Source organism: Antechinus flavipes, chromosome 2 (genome assembly GCF_016432865.1).
Source record: "Antechinus flavipes isolate AdamAnt ecotype Samford, QLD, Australia chromosome 2, AdamAnt_v2, whole genome shotgun sequence".
Classification (NCBI taxonomy): domain Eukaryota; kingdom Metazoa; phylum Chordata; class Mammalia; order Dasyuromorphia; family Dasyuridae; genus Antechinus; species Antechinus flavipes.
The window spans coordinates 159990484-160003564 of record NC_067399.1 but is presented as its reverse complement, the minus strand read 5'-3'; the positions used below and the strand labels follow the sequence as shown (position 1 = coordinate 160003564).

The 13081-nt window shown below is 35.8% G+C and overlaps 2 protein-coding genes across 3 annotated transcripts in view; both read left to right on the top strand.

The window, feature by feature from the left end:
• Window positions 1–9275, top strand: part of SEC23B (SEC23 homolog B, COPII coat complex component) — a 35651-nt gene extending 26376 nt beyond the window's left edge. For both annotated transcript variants that reach the window (XM_051975864.1, XM_051975863.1), the window contains exons 19-20: window positions 675–740; window positions 5799–9275. In XM_051975864.1, coding sequence (XP_051831824.1) covers window positions 675–740; window positions 5799–5888 — 156 coding nt within the window. In that variant the 3' untranslated portion in view covers window positions 5889–9275. The remainder of the gene's footprint in view (window positions 1–674; window positions 741–5798) is intronic.
• A 1160-nt stretch (window positions 9276–10435) lies between these two features.
• Window positions 10436–12863, top strand: SMIM26 (small integral membrane protein 26). The gene is made up of 2 exons (XM_051975872.1): window positions 10436–10634; window positions 12536–12863. The coding sequence occupies exons 1-2, from the start codon at window positions 10517–10519 to the stop codon at window positions 12700–12702; spliced, it is 285 nt and encodes a 94-aa protein (XP_051831832.1). The 5' UTR covers window positions 10436–10516; the 3' UTR covers window positions 12703–12863.
• Window positions 12864–13081: the final 218 nt, after the last annotated feature.

Below are 13081 nucleotides of genomic sequence, written 5' to 3'. Positions count from 1 at the left end.
TTAAAAAATTATAGCTATAATGCTATAGTTAGAGAAGTTGACTTAAGAATAGAGAAATATTTTGCAAAATAAAGTGTTTCTCATTACTAAAACCCAAATGGAAGAAAACTGGATTTAGTAAAGATTTCTTAGAGTCTTAGTTTTGACATTTACTGAATATATTACCATACTTAAGTCACTTCACCTTTTATGAGCTTCACTTTTTTTCCAAAAGTAAATTGGGAATAATTAGTTACATCAGCTGAACTCCAGAAATTCTGTAAGAAGCCTTAAATAAAGTAGTGTATAGAAAGAGCTTTTTAAACTAGAACGTATCATACAAGTGTAAGTTATTATTTTGGTCATTATTTTTACTGATTAAGGAAAACAGGTTCTTTAGCAGGAACAAATTTTTTAAAAAAGGAAGTCCTTGATGGCCTGCTTAATCTAAGGAGTGTATTTTGGAATTAAAGAACTTTCAGTTCTACTTATTAATAGTGCATCCTCAGAAAAGTAACTCTTAGCCTCAGTTTCCTGATGTCAGATGAAAATAATAATAATAATAGCTGTAATAATTTAGCAAAGTTGTGATGAAGAAAATACTTTGTAAACATAAATATCAGGTGTTATTCTTTGTACTCACTAACATAAATAAAATTTATAATCATTAAATAATGTGTTTTTATATTTTAAAGGCTCGATTTCTCTTGTCGAAAGTCAATCCATCTCAGACACACAATAATTTGTATCCTTGGGGACAGGTAAGGAATGAATTTCCAAAATTATGGCAAGACTAGATATCTCTCTCCTATTCCATCATCATCTCACCCCTTCCTCTCATCCTCCTTTTGCATTCTCCAGCACTACCACTAATCAACGTTCCCTTCCATCAGTTTCAAGTACACTATCACATTGCATTACCTCAGTCCGATCATTTAACCTTTGGATTTATTTTCTCATTTGTACAATAAGAGTTGGCCAAACTAACATTTTCACAATAATATCGTTGTCAGGTTATCCACTATAGCAGTGTTTTTGCTAAAACAGATGATGATTAGTGGGTTTTGCCTTAAGTGAAATTTGATTGTCTTTATGTCTGTCCATCTGTTTGTCTCTCCCCCCCCCCCCCCCCATAGTATTATTATGTTAAATTCAATTCTGAGGCACTGAACCTTCACAATAGATATGTAGGAGCAATAAAAATTTTATGTAATTATAAAATAATTATTTTCTCTAAGATAAGTTTACATTGAAAGCTGATACTTACAAAGAATCTGTCCAAAAGTCACTGGAATTGTCTATGAAAATCTGGTTTGGAATTAATTTTTGTAAATTATTTTGAAAACTGTCTCAGTTGTATAACAGGGTAGAAGCAAATAAGGTAATTCTAAGATATGTCCCTTTTAATTTTTAAAATTTCTTTGGTAATTATTATTTCTGTTTGACTTCAGTGAAGTATCAAAATTGTGTTTTAATGTACTAAATATAAGTATTAAAATAAGTACTAAAAGGATATGAGGAATAGAAATGAGAAAGAGGAATAATAATAATAATAATAATAGTCTTTGATAACTGGCTGAATATGACAGGAAGAAATCACATGAAGATGCAGTTGCCATTCTCTTGAAGTTTAAAAATGTAGAAGGAATGTGAACTCAAATTAAGAATTATGTTCTGCTTATGTTTGTGTCTCTAGCATCTGGTATGGTTTTCTTTACACAATATGATCAATAAATGCTGTTGACTAATCAATAGGCATTAATCTGATATATTTTATTGGTCATACGCATAGACTCTTATTATTTGCTTAGCAGACTCTTGCCAGGAGTGCTGGAAAAAGCTGCAAAGTTTAGCTAAGTTATGCTGTCCTCAGTCATGAAGCTGGTAAGAGCACAATAACACTAGAATAGTATTGAGTGTAGTTTTCAAGTTTCCGTGCAGGTTCAGAGGAATTCATCAGGCATGAGAGAAGAAAATCCTAAGCATTGGGAATAGAGTAAGGAGATATTTTTAGTCTCGTTTGTCTGGAGCTCTGAAGTGGGTAGAGGGTAGTAATATGATAGAAAGATAGACTAAGCCATACTAATTAAACTCCCAAGAAATTATTTTACAGATCTAGAAAACAAAGTTCATCTGGAAGAACAAAAGCTCAAGAATTTCAAGGGAATTTAATGGAAAAAAATGCCAATGAAGGTAGCCTAGCTGTGCCAGACCTAAAACTATATTATAAAGCAGCGGTCATCAAAACCATTTGGTACTGGCGAAGAAATAGAGTAGTTGATCAGTAGAATAGGTTAGGTTCACAGAACAAAATAGTCAATGACTATAGTATTAAACAAGCCCAAAGACCCTAGTTTTTGGGATGAGAAATCCACTATTTGACAAAACTGCTGAGAATATTGGAAATTAGTATGATAGAAACTAGGTATTGACTCACACTTAAATCCTAGACCAAGATAAAATTGAAATAGGTTCACAATTTAGACATAAAGAGGGATATTAGAAAAACATAGGATAGTTTACCTTTCAGATCTGTGAAGAAGGAAAGAATTTGTTAACAAGAACTGGAACTCATAATTGAACACCAAATAGATAATTTTTTTCATATTAAGCTAAAAAGTTTTTATACAAACAAAACTAATGCAGACAAGATTAGAAGAAAAGGAATAAATTGGGGAAAATTTTTTATATTTAAGGGTTCTAATAAAGGCCTCATTTGTAAAATATATAGAGAATTGATTGAAATTTATAAAAAGCTATTCTCCAATTAATAAATGGTCAAAGAATATGATAAGACAATTATCAGATGAAGAAATTAAAATCATTTCTAGTCATATGAAAAGGTGCTCTAAGTCACTATTAATCAGAGAAATGCAAATTAAGACAACTCTGAGGTACCACTACACACCTCTCAAATTGGCTAAGATGACAGGAAAAGATAATGACAAATGTTGGAGGGGATGTGGGAAAAGTGAGACACTGATAGATACATTGTTGGTGGAATTGTGAATGGATCCAACCATTCTGGAGAGCAGTTTGGAATATGCTCAAAAAGTTATCAAACTGTACATATCCTTTGATCCAGCAGTGTTTCTACAGTTATACTACTAGTATATCCCAAAGAGATCTCAAAAGAGGGAAAGGGACCCCGTGTATGCAAAAATGTTTGTGGCAGCCCTTTTTGTAGTGTCAAGAAACTGGAAACTGAGTGGATGGATGCCCATCAGTTGGGGAATGGCTGAATAAATTATGATATATGAATGTAATGCAATATTATCATTCTGTAAGAAACGATCAGCAGGGTGATTTCAAAGATGCCTGAAGAGACTTGCATGTACTGATGCTAAATGAAATGAGCAGAACCAGATTATTATTGTACACAGCAATAACAAGACTATAAGATGATCAATTGTGATGAATGTGACTCTTTCCAACAGTGAGGTGATTCAGGCCAATTACAGTGGTCTTGTGATGAAGAGAGGTATCTGCATCCAGAGAGAGGACTGTGGGAATTGACTGTAAATTACAACATAAGATTCTCTTGTTGTTGCTCATTTTCATTTTGTTTTCTTATTCATTTACGTTCCTTTTTGATCTACTCTTTCTTGTGAAGCAAGAGAATTGTATAAATATATTTACATACATTGGATTTAACATATATTTTAACATGCATAATATATATTGAATTACTTGCCATCTGGGGGAAGAGGTGGTGGGAAGGAGGGGAAAATTTGGAACAAAATGCTATGCAAGGATCAGTGTTGAAAAATCATCCATGCATATGTTTTAGAAATAAAAACCTTTAATAATTAAAAAAAAAATACACTGATGCCAGGGGATCCTTGAACAACCAAGCAAAGTAATGGGAACTTTACTTTTCGATGGAGATTTTTGAGGTTGCTAGTGGTAGTTGAGCATCAGTGTTGAAGAATGTATTTGAAGATTGTAGAAGTCGAGGACAAGAAGACCTGTCAGGAAATTACAGTGGTGGTTTAGGCAGGTGGTAAGAAGAACCCTGTAATAAAGAGGTGGGAGGGATGTGGATCTGGAGGGATAGAAATGAGAAATTAAAGAGGGAGAATAATGATAATAATAATACTCCTTGGTAATTGACTATTAGAGGAGAGAAAAAGGAGAATCTAAAGATAATGTCAGGATTTTAAGCACAGGAATTAGGGTGAATATTTGTGCCTACTGACAGAAGACATAAAGAAGAGCAAGTTAAGAGGGAAAGAAGCTCAGGAAATATTTTGAATGTAAGCTTCTAATGGGACATTCTTCTTTTTACAGACTTTGCATTATGTCGTGAGAACTTAACTATAACTTTTAAGTTATATACCTCCAGTTAAATGTTAACTCCTTTAGAGTTGAGGCTTTTGCTTTTGTCCTTGTGTGCTCTCCAGCTAGTACTGTGCTTTGTTAAATTGAGAATTCAGCTGGAGAGGCCATAAAGACTGCAAGTCTGGAAGTTTAAAATAGAAGTGTCAAAGATAACAGTTTGGAGTAATCTGCATAGCTAAAGCTGAAAGAAATAGTAAAGTTGTTCAGGAACAAGAAAAAAGATGATTAAGCACAAATCCTTAGGAAATATCTCTGTGAGAGGTGGGAAGAGATGAGGAATCTAAAGAATGAGAAGAGTGTCCAGAGAAGAGAAGTTATACTGGAGGGGCTGCGAAAGTAATTAGTGTCACAGTTGTAGAGAAGTCAAAGAGGATGGGACTGAAAAAAAGATGTCATTGACCTTTGAGAGATCAGGGTTAGTAGCATGGTGAAGCTGGCCATATCTGCAAGGGGCTGAGAAAAAAAAAAATTACTTGGTGAGGAAGTAAAGTATCAGGTGTAGATAATTTTTTTCTGGAAGTTTAGCAGAAAAGGAAGAATGATCTGGGATTCAGGAATCCAGCCATGATAGTATTTGGATTTGAATGACTTGAGAGTTTTTGCAGGTAAATGGGAAGGAGCCATTTGTTAAGGAGGAATGGAGGAATCATGACAAGGTGGAGTGAAATGATGGCTTTACTGCTAGAGCAAGATCCTTAAGAAGGGAAGCAGAAAGGACTGGCATCAGGAACAAAGTAGGGAAGGAGGGGAGAGAGAGAGAGAAGGAGGGAGGAAGGAAGGAAAAAAAGTATGGAGGGGAGGAAGGAAGAGCCATTTGTTTTTCTAGTCTTATGTCACATTGTTCTCTTCTGTATACTCTGTATTCAGTGACGTTCTATCCTTTTCTTTGTCTTTGCTCGACCTGTTCTTGAAGCCTGATCTCTTCATCTTTTCCCTCTGTGCCAGTTGAATTCCTGTGTCTTTTAAAGCCCATCTCAATTGCTACTGCAACATTAATTTCTCGTGTCACATATCCATAATAATGACCTTATTTCCATGGCTCTTACATAATAGTGTTTTGTTCTTTGCTTCTATATTTCACTTATGTATTATAGCTTTTATATATGTCTTTCCTGTCAGACTGTCATAGATGTGAATGAGTGAGATCAGGGGACCTAAAACTAAACCACAAACTCTTTGTGAGCTATGCCTAGCATAGTGTCCTGCAAATAGATAAACTTAGTAAATATTTTTTGAATTGGATTGGGTCAAATTGAATAACGGGAATTTCCTTGGGGAAATAGGAAGCTAAATTATCTATTATTTCTGTAGTAGAAAGGGAAAGGTTTACAATGGAATTCTCATCTTGCAAAAGTATCTACTAATTGTTCTACTGAGTTTTGTGTTTAACAAAATAATCCTTCCCCCCATAATCTTATTATTTCTTTTTTCAAAAAAAAAAAATGAAACCTAAAATATCTTTATTTTTTGCTTTTCAGGAATCTGGAGCCCCAATATTAACAGATGATGTTAGTCTGCAGGTATTCATGGATCATTTGAAAAAACTGGCAGTATCAAGTGCCTCTTAAATTGAGAAAGTAGCAGGAATATTCAAGAAAGAAGACAATAACTAGACTATGTTCATAACTGTTTGAAACATTTACTACATTCCTTTTACTTTATTGTAAAGATTTTAAAATGTCATCATGTATCCCATATATTCAAAAGCAGTTTTTTTTTACATAGTTTTGATTTTTAATTTATTTGTACTCATCACTTTGTTCTGTCTTTTTTCATGAACTGTAACGTAGTTCATTGATGTTTTGGAACTTACAGGTTTTTAATCAGCTTTCTTTATCCTAACATTATAATATTCTGTAGAAACTATGGAAAACTTTTGCAACTCCCTCAAATGAAGGAATAATGGGTGTGAAGAAAATAAACTGGATGGGGAGAGTACTAGCTAAAAAGGTATTATAGGAAACTTGAGTTCCTGTTGTTTTGTTCAGAGAATTTACCCATATTACCCATAATGTACTTCCTAGAAAGACAATGTATCTGTGTATAGAACGCTGGTCCTGGTACCAGGAAGAAATGAGGTCAACAGTCATACTTGGAAAACTTCCTTACTCATGTTTCCTTGGCTAAGACACTTAATGCCCTAGGCAGCCATTTCACTAAGATTGCAGAGTAGGTGCCAACCTGCATTAGGAGAGGAAGTTTTTCATTGAGGACTATATATGGGGGGTGGGGGAGGGGGAGAGTTTCACACTAAGAAGGAGATCCCTGCAGGCCACACATTTGATACCTCTGGCCTCAGTTTGACACATTGGGATCACAGTTCCAGTCTCTGTCCCTGCCTTATCTTTCCTGAACTTCATTCTTTATTTATCCTCTAAATAATAATAGGAAAAGCACGCCAGTAGTGTCACATTAGAATAACATGATTGAGGGGGCCAGGTCCAAACTGATGCCCCCTGAGCCACCTTGACAGCGCTAAGCAAGGAGTAAGTACAATCTGAATACGTCTCTAAATTGAGTCCACAAGCATTTAAAAATATTTATTATTGGTGTATTGTTGCATATATGTGCTAAGCACTAAGAAAGGCAATCCTCTTACCCTCCCTTCCAAAAAACAAAGCCCTACAATCTCTGTTTTCAAGAATTCATAGTGTTAATGGAGGAGAGAGCATGGAACGAAGGATAAAATACAGGATAAATTTGAGAGAGGCCCTAAGGAAGAAACATTTATGAAAGTTGAATGTGCTAGGCACTCTGCTAAGGGGTCTAAAATTAGCTCATTTCATCCTTACAACACCCCTGAAAGTGCTATTATTATCAACCACATTTTACATGTGAAGAAATAGCTAGACAGAGACTGAATGATGCTCTGACGGTCATACAACTTACTAAGCATCTGAGGCTGAATTTAATTAAGGCTTCCTGCCTCTAGACCAGATCTCTGTGCATTTTGGCACCCCTTGGCTTCTTTGGCTCTAAAATGGAGCACAAAAATGGGCTTCTGACATAGGGTAAAACTTGGAGTTGGAAGGCTTTGAGATGATCCAGGCTTGGGAGAATGCCCAGAATCAGGAGTTAGTGTTTTGGTTGAGGTATAACTAGTAAGAGGTCAGTGTCATTGAATGATGGGAGATAAGACTGATGATAGAGTATAATGAGTGGTTGTCATAGTCATGTGCCACTAGAGAAAAGTATTTTTCTTTTTTTCTTTTTTTTGATAATTACCAGATAATTTGTAAGTAGTAGTAATGCCATTAGAATAATAGCTCTCAAAAACAAAACAAAAACTTTGGGGTAAGCCAGGTGGTTCAGTAGATAGAATGTTGGGCTTGGAGTTAAGAAGGCCAGACTTCATATGTGGTTTCAGACAGTAAGCTGTGTGACCCTGAGCAAGCTATTTAACTCTAATTGCTTCTAGAGTGGGGGAAATCCTTGGCTTTCTCTTTAAGGAAAGACCTGTCTTGTTCTCGTTGGGCTTTGTCAGTAAGAACAGTCTTCAAGTAGAAGGAGATTCTTTGTCTCACAACTAAATATCCATGTAAGGCCTACTCAATAAGTTCCAGGGCCAAAAACACCTTTTAGTCTACCTTTTAGATGACTGGCAGGGGGATGGCATTAGAGATAAAATGAAGCTGATGGCAATCCTACCTACCTATGCATTTCCTCTTATACCCAAACCTTTTTGGTGGGTTCTTACCATTCTGTCTGTGTCTAGTTGAAAAGCCACTCTCCCTTCCCCTCTCCTATCATGAAGAGGTGTCTGAGAACCTCTAACAGACTTTAGGATCCCCTAATAGTCTTTCCCCAATGATTATTGTTAAGTACATATTCAAAAGAAGGCTATTAGTGTTGAAAGAGTTGTGGGAAAATAGATAATACATTTTTGGTGAAGTTTTTAAAAAAATAGAATCATTTTGGAAAGTGATTCACAATTATACAGCATATAAGAGAACAAGACAGTAAAAACTAGAGCCTCTATTTGAATTGGCTTACCTTGTTACCTTGAGAACAGAGATTACATGTGTTTTATTTTTCTATTTGTAACACCAGCACTTGGCCTTGTGCTGTACTAATAGGAATAAATGTTTTAGTTAAAGACAATACTTTCTGTTCCATTTCATGAGGACAAGGATTTTATTTATCTCAACTTTTTCCCTTATCCTTAAACCATGTGATATAGTGGTCCCATTTCTATTTGACTTTGATGCAATTCTTTGAGTACAGTGATCCCTTCCACATCTCAGGGGTAGGGGTGCACTACCTCCCTGATCTGAAAAAAATCTGTAAAGTCTTTTGGATCTCCCTTTGTACCAGGGAAGTCTGAAATTTGTCTCTTTTATGAGGTGTTTACAGTATCTTATTGTAAAATTTGTTGTAAAATTAAGTATTTGATCAAAGATTGTGTCATCTGCAGCTTCTAAAAAATCCCTCAAGTTCCCATTTAATTTCATATGCTAATGCAAGATGTATTGAGATGTGGATAACTGTACTGGGTTTGGAGCAACTGTTTGTTTCAATCATTCACAATGAGAAAGCTGGGAACTGTATTGAGTTTAGAGACAGCTGGGAACATTTATATGAACTGATTCAAAGAGAACAATTTATACAATAACAATATTGTGACAACTCCATCTTGGATCAATGTAGTGACCAATCAAATTCCAAAGGACTCTTGATGGAACATGCTATCTTTATTGACAAATGAAAAATGAGACTTTTAAAAATTAGTTCATATAGAAATTTGTTTTGCTTGACTATACATATTTGTAATAAATTTTTTTCTTTTTAATGAGGAAGGGAGGTAGGAACAAGAGAAGACAAATTTGCTTGATTGAACAAAAATTTGTTTAAAAAAAGATGAAAAAAATTGTTTGCCAGACATTGTACTAGATGATGGAAATATAAAGACCAAAATGAAACAAGTCTTGCTCTTAAAGGAATTTATTGGGGGGGGGGGGAAGAAAGGGGAATGAAAGAAGAAATAATTGAATTGCCCCATACTTGAAGTCAGAAATTTGGATACTAAGAATTATATAACACCAGGCAGTGAGGTGGCACAGTGGATGGAGCACCAGCCCTGAAGTTGGGAGGACCCGAGTTCAAATTTGCCTTCAGACACTTCCTGGGCAAATCACTTAACTCCAAATGACTCAAAAAAAAAGTATAATCAAACCTTTTATAAATGAGGAAATAGAAGTGAATTACACAAGATCAGATAGATAGTAAAAGGATCAAAAACAATGGTGTTCTTGCCCAATCCAATGCTTTTTTCAGAACAGTTGGTTTGATTTCATTATGAGGCACGATTTCGAATGTTAAAAAGGTAAAAACCAAAACAACAAAAAAAAAAAAACCTTGAATTTTTGCAGACCCTGCCATCAAGTGCTTCTGGCTTCACTGGGCCCTTGGATACTGGTGGGGCTTGCCACTGTCTTCAGATAGCTCAGTTAAATACATACCCAAGGTTAATTCCATTATGTTCTTTAAAAATAAGCCCGGAGGGAGGGGTTTTGCATATAAGAAATGCTACTTTAAAGGAATCATTCCTAGGTTCGTTTGGGAGAGTGGTGACTTCTCGGATTAAAATGGTGCTGATGGTTCATTGCTGATTATGAACACCACTTCTAAGTAGTTATTTTGTTTTAACCACCAAATCATCACTTAGTGAGTAGAACATCTCCCAAATCCAGTCTGCTTTCCTTCTTAATATATCATTCTTCTCTTGCTGCATAATTCCGAATTGCTTTCCCAAGTGATTATATTTTTAAAAATAAACTAGGAGAAACGTATTAACTATTTTTCCATAATCCTTTCAACATTGACTTGCCTAGTCATCTCTGCCAGTTGTAGGTATGAAGTGAAGCCTCCAGATTAGAATTGCATTGCTCGTGTTAGAAATTTGTAGTAGTTAGTGGTATGTATTAGTCTTCCATATAATTATTCAAAGACTTCAATTCTTTTGAGAAGTTTTCACTATAATTGACTATTAAAAGGTGGCTTTCGGTTTTACACGTTTCTGCAAACTGACTACATTTCCCAAGATGCAATGCATCCCGGAGGTGTTCGTTGATGGGGAATTACACCAATCAGGAGGCCTGTTACTGACGCGCCTGCGTCTTGTCTCCCTTGCAGGCTAGGCCCTAGGACGCTTGTTTGCTCCCTGAGGCCGGTGGACCTGCTCCTTAGTCGGGGCGTCATGAGGGAGTGCGTGCCCTCCCTCTGGTACCGGCGGATGTCCTTAATCTATGCCCTTGGGGCCTGGACCTTGGTGGGCTCCATTTGCATTTCAAGCTGGAAGAGGAAGCAGACATTAGGTACCTACAGAGGGTTCCCTGGGTAACCCTAGTGGGAGGAGAGGACCAACAGCGGGTTTTGGAGTCTGAGGGACCTGGGTTAATATCCTGTCTCTGACGCTGATCAGCGGTGCGGTCTTGCGCCACTCACCTCCCAGAGCTTCAGTTTACTCTTTTTGTAAAAGGGAGGCGGGGTGGGGAGAAAGGAGACAAGAGGAGCCCCTCTTAAGGAGTCACATGTGTTAATGCCTCTACCAGCGCAGCTCTTCTCCACCCCGTGCTCCCCCTCCCCCTTCTCCCTCCCTTCCCTCTCCCTCACTCCCTTCTCCCCTCCCCCCCCCCCCACCTCGGTCTCCCCTTCTCCCCTTCCCCCCATCCCCTTCTTCCCTCTTGGGCCTCGAGGCTCGATATGGTGGGACTACCTTTGAATGGTGATGAGTAAGACTTGCTCCTCCAAGTTCGGTGGTGGTGGTGGCACTGAGCTTGGAGTTAGGAAGACCTGAGTTCAAATTCAGCCTCAAGCATTTATTAGCTTTGTGACCCTGGGAAAGTCACTTAACCTTAACATCAATTGACTTATCTATAAACTGGGGTTAGTTACAGCATTCACTTCCCAGGGTTGTGATGAGGATCAAATGAGGTAATAATTGTATAGTTTAGCACAATACCTGGCACTTAGTAAGTACTATATAAATATTAACTATTATTATTGTTGGTAGTAGTAATGATAGTAGTCCATCACATCTACTTCAGAGATGCTAGAAGAAATAATTTTATCTCCAAGAACAGTTGAGTCAAATCACAAATTGGAGAAAAAATAATTTAATTAAAGATAATAACAGCAACAAGATAATATACCAGAAATTTTGGGATGTAGCTAAAGTAGTCCGCAGAGGAAATTTCATATTTCTAAACATTTTCAAAAATATAAGGAAGGATGGATCAGCAAATTGGACAATTAACTGAAAGAACCAGAACAAAAACAAAACAAAAACATTAAACAGTAAAAACTGGATTCCTGTGAGAAAAGTATATAGTTATGGTTTGTTATGAGAGTGGGCAAAAAAATAAATGAATCCCCTACATTTGCTACCAAGTTTGGTAGGAAAGGGATTTATTGGCCCTTGGGGAAAAAAGACTGAAAAACAGTTCAGGAATACTTTTATTTTTAAAAATAGACATAAATTGACCTGTTTTAAGTTTTCTCATCTGCAAATAGTTTGTTATACTAGATGACCTTTTAGACTCTTCCAATATTAAATCTATTGTACAGTAAACCCAGATTAATTCTCTAAGAGTAGTTAAATGTTTACATATAGTATCATTTATATAATCTCTTTTTGCTTTTTGGATCAGTTTTGGTAGGGTTTTCCCTTTTTTCTGAAAACAGGTTTTTGTTATATAGGATGACTCTGGGATAGAGGGTGGGAAAGAAGAAAGGATGCAATCGGAAATTTTGGCTGTATAAAAACAAAAGACAGCAGTAAAATGTATTTTTAAAAAAATTATTGTTTATATACAGAAAGTCTAATAGAGGTTGGGAACTGCTCTCTTTAAATTCACTATTTAAACTCAAATTAGTATGCCCAGCTTTTTAGTAGGTGGTAGTAAAAGGTAAAGAGTTTCAAGGTAAAAATTAAAAGGGGCTAAAGATTGATGCTAATTCACAAGCAAATTCTTTAAGGCCCCTGATAACCAATATAGTTTGAAGCACTAAGTTTGGAGAAAAAAAAATTCTGTTCTTTAGAAGTGTTTACCAATCCTTCCCATGCTTATCAAATAAATGTATATGGCAACAATAAATATTAGTAGCTTGAAGATTTATAATATTGGTGTTGTTTTTTAAATAAAAGTCTAAAATCTATTTTCATAGCCTCAGTTTATCTACTTGTAATGATTGAGATTTATAATTCTTTTCTTAGCCAATGAAGAGGTACTTAAAGACGAAGACTCTGTTGAGAAGGCTGAATCCAGAAGAGGATTTTATGTGGAAACAGTTGTGACATATAAAGAAAATTTTGTACCATTTAGTACTAGATTCTACAACTACTGGAAATCGTGGAGTAATGGGCCTGGTCCATCAGAATGACTAATTTCTTTAATGCTCAAATCAGGATTTTGGCATGGTGTATAAATTTGACAGAAGAATTTACTTAAAAGCTTAAGTTTGTTTAAAAATATGTAAACCTTTATAATGTTTACATTTGATTTTACTGTAATACTATACAATAAATATTTTCCTTGAGACAACTATATTTGCATTTCATTAATAGATATGCTTCTGAAGTTATCTCAGGTAATTGTTGAAATAGGATTTTGTTAAGCTTAGTATCTTGAAAATGCATTCATTGTAGCTGTAATTTTCTTTTATGGTGCAGTGATATATAGTTTAATGGATTATTTAATGTTTGATGTAAGCACCTCTCCATGTCTTTCTTCTCTTCCAGTTAAAGTAACATTGGTGAGGC

Bases quoted from the DNA above. Each gene is read 5' to 3' on its own strand.
- SMIM26 (XM_051975872.1), top strand. From the start codon at position 10,517: ATGAGGGAGTGCGTGCCCTCCCTCTGGTACCGGCGGATGTCCTTAATC. The intron at 10,635-12,535 runs GTACCTACAGAG...TTCTTTTCTTAG, and splicing joins GAAGAGGAAGCAGACATTAG to CCAATGAAGAGGTACTTAAA.